Source organism: Equus caballus, chromosome 3 (genome assembly GCF_041296265.1).
Source record: "Equus caballus isolate H_3958 breed thoroughbred chromosome 3, TB-T2T, whole genome shotgun sequence".
Classification (NCBI taxonomy): domain Eukaryota; kingdom Metazoa; phylum Chordata; class Mammalia; order Perissodactyla; family Equidae; genus Equus; species Equus caballus.
In genome coordinates this window covers 46,939,557-46,959,547 of record NC_091686.1, presented here as the reverse complement: position 1 = coordinate 46,959,547, position 19,991 = coordinate 46,939,557, and the positions used below count along the sequence as shown (strand labels likewise).

General features: G+C 38.1%; 1 protein-coding gene across 1 annotated transcript in view; it reads right to left on the bottom strand.

The window, feature by feature from the left end:
* The window catches only part of STPG2 (sperm tail PG-rich repeat containing 2), a 521,818-nt gene extending 511,116 nt beyond the window's left edge, over positions 1–10,702 (bottom strand). Inside the window, 2 exon segments of the mRNA XM_023637683.2 lie at positions 2,719–2,831; positions 10,292–10,702. Coding sequence (XP_023493451.2) covers positions 2,719–2,831; positions 10,292–10,400 — 222 coding nt within the window. The 5' untranslated portion in view covers positions 10,401–10,702.
* Between the last annotated feature and the right edge of the window lie 9,289 nt (positions 10,703–19,991).

Here is a 19,991-nt window from a genome sequence, read left to right as displayed (position 1 = left end):
AATCTTTCCTTGCATTTGTCTATAGTTTTAAGAAGAAAAGTAAAGAATACTAGGACTCTTTTTCTTAGATCACTATTACACACCAAAAAAAAAGCATATTTCCTAATTTCTTATTCTTAAAATCTGAGAAAGATATCCAATTTGGAATAAAATAAAATTTTATCTAAATTGTACTTTATATCATTTTACATGTGGAATTGACTAAAATCAGTATTAACATAAAATAACATTCCAGTATCCTGATACTTGTCATATTTAAAAGTTTGAAATCTACGTATTGTGTATTTTAATACATTACCCTCTTGGAATACTGGAGTTACATACCAGTCTTCATAAAGAACTACTGGTAGAACTAGCAGCCAATACACCCATAATATGCAGGTCTGTGGGCCATGGAGTGGAAGCAGGAGTGACACTTCTAACGATTACATCGAATGACCTATTATCAAATTTTTGCTTTTTGTCCTCTAGGCTCTAGTATTCTGGAAGTTTTAAGACCCCAGGGATGAGCAATTGATATCCCACTGAATTGGAAGTCAAAACCATCAACTGGCCATTTCAAGCTCTTTATGACACAAAGCAGAAAGCAAAATAAAGAGATTAACATATTGGCTGAGGTGATTAAGCCTAACCAGGACTGAAAAACAGAACTAATAAGAGCTAAGAGGATTGCAGTGGGGTACGACACAGGGACATCCTGCAGAGATTTCTCACACTATAACACCCAAGGAAAATGCTAAGAGCAAGTTTATTCAAAGGGTTGAGAAGCAAGCCTGAGAACCAAGAGCTCAGATCCCTTAGAACTGAAGGTTTTGGTCACCCCACCAAGCTAAGAACTCCACCAGATGAAGTAAGTCTTTGTTGAAGAGATGGGGAACATGGAATGACTAATGGAAAATCTTAAGCTACCTATAGCCTCACAATCAGTTACAGAAATAGAATAAGTCCCCACCTCTATTTCCTTGCTTCCCACGTCACCTTCTTTCATTTTCCCTCTCTTTTTTCCCCCTTTTATTATAAAACAGCAACACCAATAATAGTTGAAATGTATGCTAACTATAGTCAGGCACTATCCTAAATGTTTATTAACATATTTAATCCTTAGAAACATATTTAATCCTACAAAGTTATTACCCCTATTTAACAGATGAGGAAACTAAGGACCAAAGAGATTAAGGCGATAAGATTAAGTCTCACAGCTAGTAAGTGGCAGAGAATAATTTTGAATCTAGGTAGTCTAGCTCCAGAGTCCACACTCCTAACCACTTCTTTATAATATCTCATGTTATATTTACCATTTAATCCATAGGTCACAGAATAATGAAAGAGGAATGTGAAGGAACATGAGAAGAACTGGCCTTAATCCAGGATTCATTTGATAATGACACTGTAATATCATCTCTGAATGCAGTAACTAGACATTAGTTTGGGTCCTTCTGGGAAGGTATATGTTAAAATTATACATCAAATAACTGCATTTTTTAAATTACATATATGGGAAGAAGAATTGTGTGTGTGTATGTGTGTGTGTGTGTGTTGTGTGCATGAGAGAGAAGAGAGCCAGGAAGTTAAAGGGTGAAATGTAATGGAAATCTATTGTCTGTTGTTTTTATTTGTCCAGCATCCCTTCTATTATCTGCTCGTAACAGCATATTCACCACCCTTGGGACAATCAAACCTCCACCATACTTTGCAATTTTAAAGGACCTTCCAAACACAGAATTCCCTATCCCAGGAACCACAGGTGTGGGTCTATAATGAAACTGGAGCAAACAGATTCTCCCTACCAGGAATTTTAATCTTGAGTAGTGTCACACACAAAAAATGGAAGGAAGTTGTATAAATGGGTTATTTAATGGCAGCTCACTATTGAATGGTGCAGAAGTTCTTACTACTGAAATATCTGGTATTGCCTTAGTCCTGTCCTTCCACAAGACCTGTTGATTCAATTCTTCCTTCAAGTCTATGAGCTACCCCAGTACCTTTCCTAAAAATCTTTTATTGTAAACCTAGCATCTGTTGTAAAAATCTATTCTATTGGTTGCAACCAAAAAACTCCAACAGATAGAATGGTTGCTATTATTAATTCAAGAAGTCTAATGCAAAAATTAAGGCATCAATGACTATATCTGGGCCTCCAACAGGGGAGATAAAGGTCTGCTAGGGTTATCAGTAGTCATTATGTATGAATGCAAAACTTATGTGAAAGAGTAAAGATGATGTTCATGACTATGAAGATATTGGAGTTACAGCCACTGTTTCTGAACACGAATGGACCATCAAAGATATTCTTGTCACAGACTCGAGACTGTAGTGACATAGGAGACAGATGAGACAATGGCAATAGCTATAGCTTTAGAGTATGGCACACAAACCAATTCCTATTGCCATCCTCTTCTACATATCTTGAACATTTGCATAACTTCATGGGCCATATTTCATTCAATAATCCTATTCTCCCATTCAAGAATCTCAAGGACCATGAAGGATGTAACAATGTTTCATGTCTTATAGAATATATAGAATAATGAAGAACCCTAATGAGACAACCATCATTGAACACATTTATTTTCTTATTCTAATTACAAAATATAGATTGAAAGTAGAAAGAAGATGATGCCAAGGAAAAATAAAAGTTGACAAATGACGTGTTAGTCTATTAGAGGACGAAAGCATGATTTTTATTAACTCAGACAATTATAACTATTATAAACTTACCTGTGCTTCTGAAACATTATAGTGTCCTGGACCTGGAACAGCTTTCTCAGTGTTAGAGGGAACAGTAAAAGAGCTGTCTCTGGCAGCCAAAGAAAGGAATGGGGCATAGCCACCTATAAAAGTAAAATCATATCATTGGTAGATAAGATAGGATTTCAATGATTTCAGAGAAAAAGCACTCAAAATATATAAAATCATTTAGTAACCTCAATTGCTGAGACTATATTATCAGAACGAATGGCTAGCCACAGAAGCTGTTGCATTTTTGAAGTTCTGATATAAGAGCAGAATTTTTATTAATATATCTTAAATATAAGAACCTATAGAACTGGACTTACTGAACAACAGAAAAAATACCTAAAGAAAATTTAAAAGAAAATAAAAGTCTTTTTTTTCTTCTAAGCATATTTGGTTGGGATGAAAATGGCAGTTATATTTAGCTGATAAAATATTTTCAACCTCAGAAGACCACTGTCTCATACTTGGGAAGAACATCTATTGTTTGCAGAGAATGCATATATAAATTTGTAGAAGGCCTGGACAGAAATAATTTAAAGTGAGTTTACAGCAAGTCATTAATAATATCTCCTTGATTTGCTACATAGTTGGCACTCTAAATATTTCTTGATTGCTTGACCCCAAACAAAGGTTTACAAACCCAAGATACAAATTTCTTTGGAACAGGCAATCATAAGATTAGATAAACTTAGCAGATAAATTTAGTAGACAGACAGTGTGCCGACAGACTGATAGACGATTTCAAGAAATGTATCAAGCAAATGAGTATAGTTTAAGCAACACAGATGTTGAAGAAGAGATGGGAAAGAACATAGCAGCTATATTCAATAGGTAATAAAAGAATGAAAGTGAGGACTCAAAACTTGTGAGAATCATGTACACTAAAGGAAAATGTCTGCTACTGTGAGAATTTATGGTGATAATTAGTATAGTTTAAAATCTTGCTAATCTGGACTAACAATAAATGGTACTCTTTTTAAAACTAGAAATAATGTGTTTCTTTTAAGGCCCACTTACATTAAAATGCAACTGAAATTAAGAATTATTTGTGTTAGGTATTACAGCATAAAAGAGGTGGATAAAACACAGACCTTACTCTTAAAAAGCAACAATCTACTGAAGCATTAAAAGCACTAAAATAATTTTAAACAAGGAAAAATATTTCAAGTGCCAAAATGCCAGAAGGTCAAAAAGAGTAGAAATTCTCATCCACACTGAGGTGGTCATAAAAAGCTTCATAACTGTGCTAAAACTCTGGGTGTTAATTTAGTGACTGATGGTTTGAACTGGCTGTACCAGAGCAAAAAAAAAAAAAAAAGCACCTTTAGATAGTAACAAAGACAACAAGAACAGAAATCCTCAAAAGGAGGCCAAGGCTCATTTGAAAGGCAAGGATTGTCCAGGAGAGTTGAGAAACCCAGGACACCAGTGAAGTGTTCCAAATCAGGGTACATAACCAGAGAAGAAACAGATTCCATTCAAAACACACACACAGGCGCACACAAACCAAGTACAGATTATGTACAACTAACAGAAAGTCTTTCCAAGAAGCAGGAAAATATGTCTAACAAACAGGAGAAAAGCCAATGAAAAGAAACAGATGTAGAAATGGGAAGATGGAATCAGCACACAAGAACATCAAAGTATCTATTATAATATTCTTCCTATGTTCTACCAGATAGAATAAAGGTGAATATAATGAGGAGATAAAGGGAAGATAAAAAAAAAAAGACCCAAATCAAACTTCTGAAATGAGAAGTACACTGGATGGGATTAACAACAAATTCTATGTGGGTAAATAAAAGATATTTTTTCTCAATTCTTAATCCATTTAAAAAATAACTGTTTAAAGCAAACATAATTTCAATTCACTGTGGCATTATAGCATATGTAGAAGTAAAATATATGGCCACAATAGCACAAAGGATGAGATGGGGGAAATGGAAGCACACTGTTGTAAGGCTCATATACCGTACGTGAAGTGGTACGATATTATTTGAAGGTAGACTTTGATAAGTTAGAGAGGTATGTTATAAACCCTCGTGCAACCACTAAAAAATAAAACAAAGAGGCGTACCTAGTGAACCAATGGTGGACATAAAAATAGAACCACTTCTAAAAAAACACTCAACTCATTGGACGAAGGCAGGGAAAAAGAAAAGAGAAACAAAGAACAGATGAGATAAATAGAAAACAAATAGCAAGAGAGTAAATTTAAATACAACAATATCAATAATTAAATGGAAAAGTTCTAAACACCCTCAATTAAAAGGCAGAGATTGTCGGATTGGATTAAAAAGCAAGACCCAACGTTATGCTATCTACAGGAAATCCTCTTAAAACATAAAGACACAGAGGTTAAAAATGAAAGGATGAAAAAAGATATACCATGCATCTATGAATCAAAGAAAGCTGGAGTGACTCTATGAAAATCAGATAAAGCCGATTTGAGAACAAGGAACACCAGGGATAAGAGAGACATTTCATTATGACAAAGGGGTTATTTCATCAAGAGGATTTAATAATCCATAAAGAAAAGCAAGGAAGCGATTGCCATAAAAATCAAAACAGTGCCTACCTGTAGAGAAGGAAAGAGTTATGATTAGAAAGGGAAATTTAGCAACCTTATATTTCTTCACTTGAGTATTCATTTTTAATGAATTTATATTTATATTTTATGCAGTTTTATGCAAAAGTTTTCATCTCACAATTAAAGGTATTTTTTTGTAATTTAGTTTCATATAGACAATAAGGTAATATGAGTTAGATATGAAAACTGAGAAAGCTCAAGTCAGGCGAGTTCTGAGGCAGCTGTCATCACAACATGACAGAGATTATAACTGAATCTACCTAAACAGACATAAAATTAATTGCAAAATAATGAAATTCATATAAAAATGGAAAAAAACACACAATAGTGCCATGTATGCATGAAAGCCAGTACTCTAAAATCTTCATTGAAGTTTTCCAAAATTAATTATATAGAAATTTTCAGCAATAGGCTAAAAGTTTATATGAAATATTGACCTCAAGTAAAACCTCAAGAAAATTAAAGTGTTTCTACTGATAAGCTTCACGAGAGAAGGGATTTTTCTGTTTTATCTAATGTTTACAGTTAGGGTGACAAACTGTCCTAGTTTTCCCAGGACAAAGGACTTTTAATGCTAAAACCAGGAGATTCCCAAATAAACGAGGATGGTTGGTCATCCCACCATATTAAATAATATATAGTGCCCTGCATATTAAATAATAAATATGGAATTAATAGGTGATATTCTAAACTACACCTTTAGCCATTCAGTCAACAATACTGAATGCTTTATTATGTGTCAGAAAGAGGCAGTGAGGGCACACTAATGAGTAAGCTAAAACCATGGCTCAAATAGTGGGGAAGCTAGACTTACAGACAAATAATTACATTACAAACAGTGCTGCCAATAATTAAGGTATAAAACATAGGAGAAGAGGGTTCTGGGGAATTAGGGTTGGAGCGTAAGAAGTTTGATTTGGGCCATATGGATACATTGACATATGAAGTGCCAATTACGAATGATAAATCAAACTGTCAGGTAGAAAGAAGAAATTAAGAATACGGGAGAGGAAAAGATTTGAGAAGAAAGAAGTAAGCTCATTTTGTGCTACATTGAGTTTGAGGTGCTAACAGCAGAAGATAAATCAAACTGACATGAAGCAATAAAAGTCAGTCCATTCTGAGAGAAGGCGGGCAGCACGTGATTAAATGACAAGTTCTGTAGTCACAGCTACAGCCACAAAACAAAGAGGGCATTCTTCACGTAACAGCAATTAACGAGATCTTTGAAACATGTACTCATCTTCAGGAAGATCAACATACAGAGTAATAATATGCATATTGTTTACTTAAACAAATAAAGACAGATTGCATTCTCTGAGGTGATCTCCCTAAATTCTGATTGGCTAATGAGACAGAATCATTATTGTTGGCAGAAACACAGGGGCATGAGCACGAGACCATGGACAGCTCATCTTCTTCGGCAAATAAAGCTAACCAGAAGATAATCTTCTGGGGGAGAGAAAGCTTTCTCCCACATCAAAGAAGAAATCTGGGAAAGAATATATTTAGGAGCTGGTGTCACCTCGCTTAGATAACTAATATAGAACCAATATAGATAACTTATATACAGCTAATGTGGGGTGCCATTCATTATGTAAATCAAGCTCAAAAAGCAGTGAAATACTCCTTAGCACAATAATGCCAGGAGCAGTCACATTATTAAAAGGACTGTGTTTTTGTCATATTTTACTAGGTTGACTGTCTCTAGGGAAAATTTGCTTTGATGAGTTAAGATATGCTTGCTCCTCAAATAACTATGACAAAATCAGGAACAGCTCTCACTAATCTAGAACTGGAAGATCCATTATCTCCCCCACTCATGAAATCAAGGCAGCTCAGTCCCACCCCTTTCAGGCTGCAAATCCTGGGTGGAAAAGAATCTGATCAAATTGCCAAAAGCAGAGGCAATGAAGTTTGCAAATTAGGGTGGAAAGAATTTCCTGAGGAATATGTGGAAACAAGACAGTGGAGGATTGACCAAATCCGCTACAGTAAGAGGACAGTGGTAATTAGGAGAAAGGTTAGAATAATGAGCATCTGCATCCTTCTTTTGAAGATCTAGGACTCTAAAGTCCTCTCCTCTTGTGTAGTTCAAGGTAACAAGCAAGCTATACAAAGTCCCAATATCTGCTCTTCCTACATCACACTCTGTAAAAACTACCTGACCATTAACTGAAATAATTGTTTACACCTCTGCATAGTCCAGTATGTTACTGGTCTTAGGAGTAAGGCAGAACGTACCTAGGAAAGGAACAGTAGCTACTTTTAAATTATCTTGCCAGGGAATCCATTACAGAAATGACTAAAGAGACACTTGTACCTCTATCCATTATCAGGATGTCACTGCTGAGTAGTGCTAAAACAGGGATCTATAAGAGGCAGCTGCTCAAAGTTCTCAAGCATGGAATTTCCTAGTCTCCTTCGTAGGTGAACAAGGCACAATCCGATAAAACAATAAAAGAAGGGCCTTGCAACACCCTACTTACTGCTCTCTAAGCAGAGTTCACACAAGTCATGTTATGAGAGTTTTTAATTTTGCTATGTGTAGCTCGTTAGACTTTTTAACTTTATTTCAAGAATTACTTTGTTATTTTTTTTAAAATTAAGCACTTATGCGTTATGGTATTGAGCTTAAAACTGAGAATAACAGAGTAAAGATCATGGTTATCGCTCTCAAGAAGCTCACATTTTAGTGCAGCAACCAGAGAAACTAACAGGTAATTACAATATAGTAAATGAAAGAGTCATTGAGGAGTCAAAGAAGGAAAATTTGAAAAAGAGTGGAGTCAGAGAACAACTTCACTTTACCTAAGTCTCAAAGATTAAGTAAGAATTAGCCAAGTGAGAAAGGAAGAGAGAGCATACTCAGCAAAGCTATCAGCAGGTACAAAGCCATGAACTTATAGAAAACACAAAGTCAGAATTGCCAATACATAGGTTAAATGTTGGTGGAGGTGTGGTTGCCTAAAAAGACCAGGTAAAGTGGGAGACCAGGTCAGGAATCAGATCGTGAAGAATCTTACGCACCATGTTAAGAAGTTCAGATTTTAACCTTAGAGTTTAAAAAAACAACATAATTATACATGCTTCAAACAACATGTTTAAAAGAAAACCATAATTTTATCTTAGAAAGATCATGTTAGCCATAAAATAGAAATTGGATTGGAGAGTGAAATAAAGAGAAATCAGTAATATTGGTTTATTTCAGAACAGAAATCATGAGGCTTGAACCAAGTGAAGGGTAGTTAAAGGAAGAATAGGGACCAATTTTAGAGATACTGAAAAGACAGAATCAATAGGTCTTAATGATCAATGGGAGTGGTCAGTAAGAGAACAAAGAGTCTAGAACAAGTCCAAAGCCTAACGTTTATAATTGACTGATAGGGAATTTTTTTCAAAGGGGCCTGTAATAGTGCAGAAAATGATGAGTTCAGACACTTGGAATTTCAGAGGCCAGAGACCACCCAGATAGAGATTTCCCAAAAAGTAACTGGCGATGTTGAAAGCCTTAAGATTAGAAGAAAGCTCATCTTAGAGATATAACTCACCTATATGCCTAATGACTGTCTTCTGGGAGTCAGCAGAATCAGAATATGCACAGTAGTTGAAGCTATGGATCTGAATGAGAAAGTGCACACGAGAAAAGCCACAAGCAAAGGATGGAAAGTACAAGACATAAACATTTAAAAGGTGTTTAGAAAAAATAAAAAACTTTAAAGACTATGAAGGATTTGTTGGAGAGGGGAAAAAATGATTCCCTGATTCAGCATTTAACAAATGTTTATTAGGTTCTAACCATTTATCAGGAACTGTGTCAAGACAGCAATTTGGAGAAAAACACAAGCAAAAATGATGACGTTACAGAAACCAGGGGAAGAAATAGTTCTAAAAAGAGGGTGGTCAGTTGTGTCAAAATTAAAAAAGGATTGAAAAGTATCATAAGTGTAAGCATTTGGGGTGGTTGTCGGTGGCTAGTAAATTGTTAGGGAGTTAATGTTTCTAACAACTCAACTGCATCAAATAAAGACATAATAAGCTCCAAGAATACTAATATCAATATCAGATGCTGAAAAGCAGTAAAATTCAAGATTAAAACAATGACAAATGACAAATTCGTACTCCCAAAGAAACCTAAATTAGGTATTAGGCTTAATAACCTAATCTGACCAGCCATGTCAGAGTGATGGATCCTGGCCTTTGTTTAAAAATAGTGTAGGAATAGGGAAAAGGCAGGTTAACAAGGGAAAAACTATAATTTGGATGGTATTAAGTTCCGCAAAATCATCAGATTAGGAAAAGCAGAAAACAAACTGGAAATATTTATTAAAAGTTTCCCCAAAGTCACTAACTGCAAACAAATGCGGAGAGCAAATAATCATTTAAATTACCCATCCCCACTCCATCTCTCAAGAGTGTAGCTTTTCTTTACAGAAAATGAGATAAAGGGCCCTCACTAAGCATGTTCAAAGCGAAATGGGTATAGTCAGATAGGAAGCATCTATCTGAAAAAATACATAGCACTATCTTTAAATGATATTGCAAAATAAAAACATGAGTTACATCCTAGTAAATAAATGTTTCTCTGGCTAATGGTAGAAATAGGCATGTGAGGCAGACAGGTTTACAAAGAAGAGACAGTAGGCGGTAAGAAGTACACAGGACTTGGAGACTCGTAGTCAAGAGGAAGGAAATCCTAGATCGAATGTGTTCCATTGAAAGTATGATGTAGACGACCACTGTAGAATCAAAAGTCCTAGCCATAGGCTCACTGACCTTGTGAAACAGGAGAAATGATTTTACCAGTTATCACCTGTAAACTAAGGACAGGACGTCCCCTGCCTGCTTCATGTTTCATTGTATTTATGAAGTGGTGCTATTACGTTTAATTCGCAGGCACACGGAAGCGGGCAGGCTGTAGGTGAGGTGCCTGTCACAGAAGGCTCGCCTCTCCCTGCACCTTACCTGTTGCCTGCTGCTTCAGGAAAGGTACCTGGTAGGACCCAGGCCCCACGTGATCCTCAGTGCTGCCACCTTTCGCCAATCTGAGCCAGCGAGGAGCCCGATCATACATAATGGAGGCGCGGGTGGCTGAAAAGGGGTAAAATCGGGCGGCTAGAGGGGGTGTGGAGCAAAAGGAATCAGACAGTGCGAGAAGGCGGGGGCAGAACTTCCATACACGGAGGAGCCAGCAGAGGGGCTGCCTCCCCACCCGCTCATTGGTGTCAGATTTCCCTCAGGTCGATTTCTAACCCCATGGTAAAGCGGCAGGGAGCGCGACCAGACATAAGACACCCCACACGACGATGTAACTATGCCCTAGCCGAGAGCTGAGGCAGGGCTCCTAACGAGACTAAAGAACAGGGGCCCGCCCCTGTGCTTCCGGCCCTGACTCCGCCCACTTCCCCCCGCCCCGGAAGTCTCTGGGAAGGAGAGGGATGGTGCTTCCGGGCCGAGGTCTCGGAGTGTGAGTGCGGAGCTTTGAGACGGCTCGCGCGCCCCGCCCGGACCTCTGGCGTCGTGTAGGACAGGGCAGCCCGAGCCGTGTTTCTTTCTGTGGGTCCTGCTGTAGGTCCCGGTCTCGTCAGAAAACCTCGAGGAAACGCATGAGCAGGGGTTAGGGCTAGCCTGACCGTGATTCATCTCCCCTATAAATCAGCCAGGGCGGCAGGCAAGAGCCCGGCAAGAACCGTGTAAGAACAGAACGATCTAGCGCGAACGGCGCCTGCGCCCCGCAGAGGAGGAGCGCCTCGGACTCTGCCCGGTGTCCGCCCGCGCTGTGCGAAGAGAGCAGCGTGTGCCGGCGACAGGGAGCGGGCGGGGGGCCTCGAGCTGCCGCTGGGGTCGGGCCTCGCCGTGGGTGGCGCCCTGCCGCCCTCCAGACCGTGGGGCCCTTAGCCTTAGGCGAAGGAGCTCGGATTCTGCGGAGGCCTGGAGGAGTCTGTCGGAAGCCACCTCGGGGTTGTCTCGAGCTGTTCTTTCAGCAGGAATCTGATCATGCTTGAAGGCTTACCCGAATCCTGCTTTGACCATGCCTTCCCCTGAATCAGCCACGTTACTTTAACTTGTTCCCGCTATAACTTCTTACAGTGTGTATGCTCTGTGGAACACAGTTTAATACTCAATGCTGTGGGTCATTTATTGTGGCTTAATCGTTCCAGGTATGTTAGAATGATCTCTATACAAGGCCACGTGCTTCTCAAGAATACGTCTGTAATGCCTTTTTTCCCTGCTCAATAACCAGCTGAATAACTTTTGGTCGCTTAGAAAATACTTATTGGCATATAGTATAGATTCAGTACCCTGCTAGGTTCTGGGGATACAGAGGTGTAAGGCCCCATCCTCAGGCTTTCTATAGCTAAGGGAGAAGACCGTGTATAATCCATAACAGAAGGGGACAAGAGAGATGTACAAAATGATAAAACAACAAATGTTGCAGTACTTTGGAAACCTCTTCCTGCTAAGAAAGGAGACGCTGATCAGTGATCTTTCTCCCTGACTGCAATTCTTGCATTCTTCAGAAGCCCTCGTGTTTAAACCTTGTCCCCAGTGGCCACAGTTACCCGCTGAGATCTGGAGGAGGTTCATTGTTAGACTTTAGATATAGTGTGAAGGAAAGAGCCATAGAGCTAGAAGGATAAAAGTCTGTGTGCTTTGGAGGATGGTCCAGCGGTGCCTGTAAATTAGCCGGCTCTTGGACATTCCTTAAGAACATTATTTGCCCTCGACCCGAACAAAAATGTAAACCCAGGAAGCAAATTCAGGTCCAGGCCATGTTTGCTGCAGGCACTGGGGCAGACTCGCACGTCCCCCTCTCGGCTCTTGTCTGGAACGGCCTAGAGTACTCTTTGCGGGGGTAGATTGGGCTTTGACATTGGGAATGGAAGTGGTCAAGCAGGCTTTATCTGCTGTGTGGTTTGCTCTTTGGCCAGTGAGCCTGACCCGACTCAGACAAGAGGCGTTCTTCACAGGTCGTGTCCCAGCTCATTTATAGATGTCTAAAGGGGGGTTTGTGACCTTCGCTCCTTTGTGCCGGCTGGGAATACAGAGTTTATCTTGCCTGCCTCCTCGTTGCAATCCTTTCCTCAAGGACCGGGTGGGGAGGGGTAGCTGATCAATGGCAGGACGGAGTGTTTCTGGGACTTGTGGCCAGATCCTACCTAAATATCACACCACTGAGATACGACCTCTACACTCTTCATAACTTTGTAATGCTTGGTCTCTCAGAATTCTGCATTCTTAACAAAAAGTCCTTCAATAAGTTTTTGGTGTTAAAGTCCCTACCCTGTTTCCGCCATCACTGCGGCTGTTCTCTCCCTCAGTCCCAGCTATTATTTTCCTCTTGTGGTTCAGTAACCAGAATGGTACACAGTATTTCAGAATCGGAAAGTATTTTTAAATGAGAACGGTAAGTCATTTTCACCGTCTCATTGTGGTAAATATTACTTTAATAGTTTAGAATGAGTGTGCTGCTAAAAAATTAAAAACATATTAACTCAGGATTATAAATACATATGAACACAAAATAAAGAATTTGATTCAGGATTGCATTCCTCAATTCCTGAAAAATAGTTTTGTTTTGTTTTTTGTTTTTTTTTTTTTTTGAGGAAGATTAGCCCTGAGCTAACTGCTGCCAATCCTCCTCTTTTTGCTGAGGAAGACTGGCCCTGAGCTAACATCAGTGCCCATGTTCCTCTACTTTATATGTGGGACGCCTACCACAGCATGGCTTGCCAAGCAGTGCCATGTCCGCACCCGGGATCCGAACCAGCAAACCGCAGGCCACCAAAGTGGAACATGCGAACTTAACCACTGCGCCACCAGGCTTGCCCCCTGACAAGTAGTTTTAATGCTAATGTTTAATGCCAGTTCTAATGTGGTTACACTATATGACCATTTCCACAGTATTAGTAAGAAGAAATGGAACCTGTTTGAACTAAGATTTATTTGACTACAAAATTTGAGTTTTTTCCATTTCTCCATGTTGGCTCCCACTAGAATAAACTTTAAAATGGAGCTTAAGTCAAATTAGTTCTTTATCGAATATTTTCACAGCAATAAAGAATTCTGTAGTCATCAATTTTTCTTTATAACATTTTGAGGATTAAATAGATAACAACATATGATATCTAGAGTATCACATGAGGGGTGGGAATTCTGCCTTAAAGAGCATTATATACCTTATAAGTATTAGAAAACTGAATTGATTTTGAAATATTTCTACAACTCATCCTTACTGATTTTCCATTGTTGTGCTTTTAAAAAATAAAAATAAGGTAATGGTAATAAACCATTTGACATTTATAAAAGTCAACCAAATATACCTTATCAATGTTATTAAAGATCCCATTTGTAAAGTGATATGCATTCAAGTTAAAACGGTAAAATTTTATATTTATATAACGATTTGAAGCTTACAAAATATATTTTACATTCAGTATTTTGTTTAATATACATTTGTGTTTCTCTAAACTATAGGATTAATATGACTCTGAAATCATCAAATTTCATGGAATGTGTTTTAAAAATTATACCATATTATCAGGGACCACCTGACTTTTTTTTCACTTACATTTATTGAGCACCTACTATGTGCAAGCACTGTGTGAAGCACTTTACATGAATACTGTAAATCATTTCTCACATAACCCATGAGGTAGGTTCTGTTTAATATCTCTATCTAATAATATGTTGAGGCTTAGGGCTATTAAATTTCTTGTCCAGTGTCACATAGTTAATGAATGATGAAGTTGGATTTAAAGCTAGTTAGTTTGACTCTGGAAACTGTTTTCAGAGCCATTATAGGGGAAATGCCCCCAACTGTGCTCTACTTCCACATCCAATAATTTTTTTCTCCCTTCTTGTTTGAGTTTGGCTGCATGTTTACATATTTGTCTAAAAAAGAAAGACTAGAGGTAGTCTTTCAGGGGCAGCATGGTGGCTCTTTGATGGCAGGGAACCAATCTGCTCTATCATGCTGCTCCGTATCTTGATGAGTGGCTTCCATTCTTTAGATCACCTCATGGTCCAAAAATTATCTGCTGGAGTTCCAGCCATTATAAACAGTAGGAAGGAAAATAAAATTATGCCCTTCTCCTTTTCAAGGAGTTTATCCAGAAGTAACACACAAAATATATGCTTACATTTCATTGGCCCAAACTATGTCACATCTGCAGCACTATAGCACATCTAGCTATAAAGAAGGCTGGGAAACATAGCTAAATTGTGGGTGCCAGGTTCTATTACTAAAGAGAAGGGAGTCAGTGTAAAGAAAAGCACCTCTCACTTTCTTCTGCAATCACCCTTTTGGGAAACCTTCCCCTCCCTTGGTGTCCAAGGTTCCCCACTTTCCAGGTTCTCATTCTACTTTCTCTTGACAGCACCTACTTTCTCCTCTAACCTTTGTTTCTTTGTCATTTTTCTTACTTCTCCCATCCTCTTCTCTCTTTCTCATAAATCATGAATCCTCTTTGAGATTCATGCATTTCCAAGTGTCTGCTTAACACCTAAATATAAGTAAGTGATTCACCAATACTTCAAATTAAATATTCTCAAACCTTAATACATTTTTTCTCTGGGAAGCTTGACCATCCTGCTGATGTCCTATTTCTGTTCAGAAGAAAAACATCTTCCCATACATAAAGCTTGAAACCTCTTTTCAACCTTCTTAGTTCTCGTTTTGCTCCCACATCCAAACAGCTGCCAAGTTCTATTGTTTCTACCTCTGGGATCTTTCTGAAATCCACCCCTCACCCCGTTCTTGCTGTCATCTTGTGGGTACTCTCAACCCTGCTGATCTGGTCTATTCTACTATCTCAACTGGAATTCCTTTTGCAATCTTTCTGTTACAGTTTATCCCACATAGTGCAGTTAGTTAATCTTCCCACATATGATTTTGAGAATGTTACTCTCCTGCTCAGAAATCTCCTATTGCTTACTGAATAAGTTGGGCATTGGGTGTTTCAAACAGCCAATCTACCTTTCAATTCCTGTACCTTCCAATACTCCCATTCACACAAGTTATATTTTGGTCAAATAAACCTTGCCCTTTCCATCTATATGCATTTGTTCAAGACTTTATTTCTGCCTGGAAATACCCTCCCTCAACTTCTTATCCATGAATGCTAAACTCCAGAGAGCGTCATTTTTTAATTCCTCACCACGTTTAGCACAGCACGTTTCAAAGAGTACATTTTTACTGTTTGTTGAGTTAATGTTTAAAACAATAGCAAAATATAAACTGAAACACCATCCATGCAATATTATTTTTGATAGCAGCTTAGTAATTTACATTTGATGAGAAATAACCGATTCTTTAAAATGTTATAGAACAACAAAGCTACTCATTCAGAAAAAGAACAAACCACACTTACAATAATTAATCCATCTCCTAAGTTTTCACAATCATCCACATTTGGGGATAGTTTCTGTTAGCTTTTTAAAAACTATTGTTCTGTCAGATAGAAGGACACAAAGAGACCGACGGGAAAATTTTGGGAATTAAGGAAAGCAGCTTTTTAGAGGTAGTACCAAGAAGACAGAGTTCTCTACTTGTTAGAGTATATTAAGCATGTCTGTGCTAGAAAGCACATGGATACTAGTTAAATACCAGTTATTAATATGAAGATATAGGAGGTCATATGTCTAAGTAGAAACTGAATCAACAGAATTAGAAGATAAGCCACAGGCTAAGAGAAAATATTTGCAAAAGACACATCTGATAAAGGACTGTTATCCAAAATAAAGAACTCTTAAAACTCAACAATAAGAAAAAAATCTAATTTACAAATGGGCAAAATACCTGAACGCTTCACCAAAGAAGATAAACAGATGGCAAATAAACATACAGAAAAGATGTTCCACATCATTTGTCATCAGGGAAATGTAAATTAAGGCAACAATGAGATACCACTTGTATTATTCAGGGTTCTCCAGAGAAACTGAACCAATATTATAGAGAGAGAGAGAGAGATAAGAGGAGATTTGTTATAGGAGTTGATTCACATGTTTATGAAGGCGAAAAAGTCCCGCAATCTGTTATCTGCAAGCTGGAGAACCAGGAAAGCTGCTGACATAATTCAGTTCGAGTCCAAAGGCCTGAGAACAAGGGACGTCAATGTTATTACTCTAAGTCCAAGGTCAGAGGCCTGAGAACTGGGCCACAGGTGTAAGTTCCAGAGTCCAAAGGCCCAAGAACTAGGAGCTCTGATGTCCAAGGGCAGGAGAAGATGGACATCCAAGCTCAAGAAGAGAGACAGAGATTTTATCTTTCTTTTGCTTTTTTGTTCCATTCAGGCCCCCAATGGGTTGGATGCTGCCTGCCCACATTGGTGAGGACAAATCTTTACTCAGTCTATTGAATCAAATGCTAATCTTTTCTAGAAACACTCCTACAGACACACCCAAAAATAATGTTTTATCAGCTTTCTGGGAATTCCATAAGCCCATCAAGCTGACACATAAAATTAACCAGCACACCACTACACACCTATTAGAATGGCCAGAACACTGAGTACACCAAATGCTGACAAGGATGTGGAGCAACAGGAATGCTCATGCATTACTAGTGGGAATACAGAATGGTATAGCCACTTTGGAAGACAGTTTGGCAGTTTCTCACAAAATTAAACATACTCTTATCATACAATAGCAATCACATTCCTTGGCATTTCCCCAAGGGAGCTGAAAACATGTCCACACAAAAACCTGCACACTGATGTTTATAGCAGCTTTATTCATAACTGCCAAAACTTCAAGCAACCAAGACATCCTTCAGTAAGTGAATGGATAAACTGTGGTACATCTAGATAATGGTATATTATTCAGCACTAAAAAGAAGTGAACTATCAAGCCATGAAAAGACATGAGGAACTTTAAATGCATATGACTAAGTGAAAAAAGCCAATCTGAAAAGGCTACATACTGTATGATTTCAACTATATGACATTCTAGAAATAGCAAAACTATGAAGACAATAAGAAGATTGGCTGTTGTCAGTGGCAGGGTAGGGAGGAGAGATGAATAGGTGGAGTACAGAGAATTTTTAGGACAGTGGAAATACTCCATATTACAATATAGCTATATGTCATTATACATTTGTCCAAATCCATAGAAAGTACAAGACCAAGAGTGAACCCTAAGTAAACCATGGACTTTGGGTAATTCTGATGTGTCATAACTGTGAGACAAAATGTAGCTTCATACTTGGTAAAAAATGGACCATTCTGGTGAATGATGTTGATAATTGGAGAGGCTATTCATGTGTGAGGGAAACTCTATACCTTCCTCTGAATTTTTGTTGTAAAACTAAAATTCTCTAAAAAAGTAAAGTCTTTTTTTTATAAAAAGGACATGAGAAAAACAAATAAAAAATATTGATAGAGAATCAGCTGAGGATATGCATTTACTCTATTATACTGTCATTATGATTCTTACAAGTGTAGGAGGATGCTCAATAAATATTTATTACATTAAATTGAATTTCCAGGCAGTCCAGTGAAATAACGTAGTTTCAAAAAATTAATTGAAAGAATAAATCTTACATAGGGAGTCTGGGAATTTAGTAGCATAAATGTGGCCTCTTTCCCCTCCACTACCAACTTTAATATATCTTACACTCTCCTGAGTAAAACCATTTCTGAGGCCTCTGCACAGCCTGGTACAGGTGCAGCCTTGGGCTCTGTGAATATTCCAGTAGGGAAAAGGGAGGAGGGCTTCCTTCCACATGGGATAGTCATCACCTTCCACCACTTTCAAGGCTTCTATCACTGAGGGTGCCACCTGACCCTGTTAAGCTAACAAATAAAGATATAATACATCCACTATGATATTCAGAGAGAGGAAGATCTTATCAAAATAAATAGAATTCATAACATGAAACAAAGTTGCTAGAGGAGACAGATGACAGCCAGGAAAATAATAAGAGCACTTGAGAAGTTTCAAGTAGACAGGAAACAGATTCTGAAGCTAAACATATGATTTCCCAGCTGAACACTTAAGTAGATTAATTGAAGGAAAAGTTAGTCATTGTTGAGACCCAAGTTATCTTGGAAGACCAAATGGAAGAAATACGTCAACACAGAGAACACAAAATACAAAAACACAGAAATCTAGAGGAAGAGATAAGAGGCTTGGAAGATAGATGCACAAGAACTAATATGCAAGTAATAGGCATTCTAAAATCAGAAAAGGTAATTGGAAGAGCAGAGGAGGGAAAGGTAAGAAGAAAGAAAAAGAAAAAGAAAAAAAAGTCGTGAGAACAAGATCTAAGTCTTCAGATTAAAAGGACTAAGATTGAGTTGGAATTTATGAGAAATGACATACTGATACCGAGCCTGAAGTGAGTTCGCTCACCCGTTGCACAGCAAGCCAATCTCTGACACCGGGCGTGGTGGAAGAAAGTAGCAATTTTATTTTTGCACAGCACTGAGCAAGGAGAGAGGGCAGCTAATGCTGAAATCCCAAACTCCCCGAAAAGCTAAAAGGAAGGGTTTTTATTTGGGGTTTTAGGTAGGGGAGAGGGAGCATATGGCCTTGCTGGTCAGAGCTTTCCCATCAGCCTGTCTTTGGCCTTGAGACTCTTGGAGAGAGGAGGAAGCCTGTGACCTTGCTGGTCAGCAGCTTTCCCACCAGCCTGTATCTCTTTGCAGGGAGGAGATAATCCAGGTGCTTGTCCTTGACAGTGTCTGCATGGAGGATAGTGGATTCTGGAGCCGGGAAGCCAGAGAGTAAGCAGGGAATGAGTGTTTTGGTTTTAACCCCATATATGCTGGATTTAATGTGGGGAACCTGATATCAGGGTCAGTATCGATACATCTAGACATATCTGAAAAATTCTTGTAGAAGTTAAGAGACAGAATAAGTTACCTATAAAGAGAATGAACCAGAATGAAATCAGAGTTTTCATCTCAACATGTTAAGGTAGTAGACAAAGGAAAAACATATGCAAACTACTAAAAACAAAGAGGGTGGAAACCAAAGGAGCCCATACCCAGTAATAATTTTGTTCATCTGTCAGGGCACAAGTAAGACATTGTGTATATGTGAGAATTTAGAAGAACTATTTTTTTTATTTTTTTAGAAAGTACTATTTATTATTTACATACACCAAATAAAGAGGCTCATGAAATCACTCGAACCAAAAAAGATTCATATAAATTCCTAACATTAGTATAAATATAAAAACATTTATATAAATGGCTTATATGAAAAGCCTCAAGGTAGAACACAATAAAGAAGAGAGGAAATAGTATTGGTCGATGAACATTTTCTGTAAATATACCATAGATTATACTTAAATATTAAAATGCAGTAACAGACTGACCAAATATATGTAAAATATGTTCTAAGTTAAAGACTCTAGAAACTATGAAGACATAGTAGATGAAAAACTAATACTAGTCTGACAAATTATATAGAAAAAGCTAGGAATGGGGAGAGCTGGAGGAAGAGGTGACACAAAGCATTCCAAAGGTCCTGGCTATTGGGGAAGAGAAGAGAAGAGAATAAAGAAAATGAAAACATTCTAAAGGCTTGGAGAGTGACTAAGGTAATGTCTAATAGAATGTCTCAGTAACAAAAGTAACGATCTTATTTTCAAGTAATAGTAAAGGAATATGTATCTGATTTGGAACACAAGAAAGGAGAGAGAACCAACAGTAGAGTG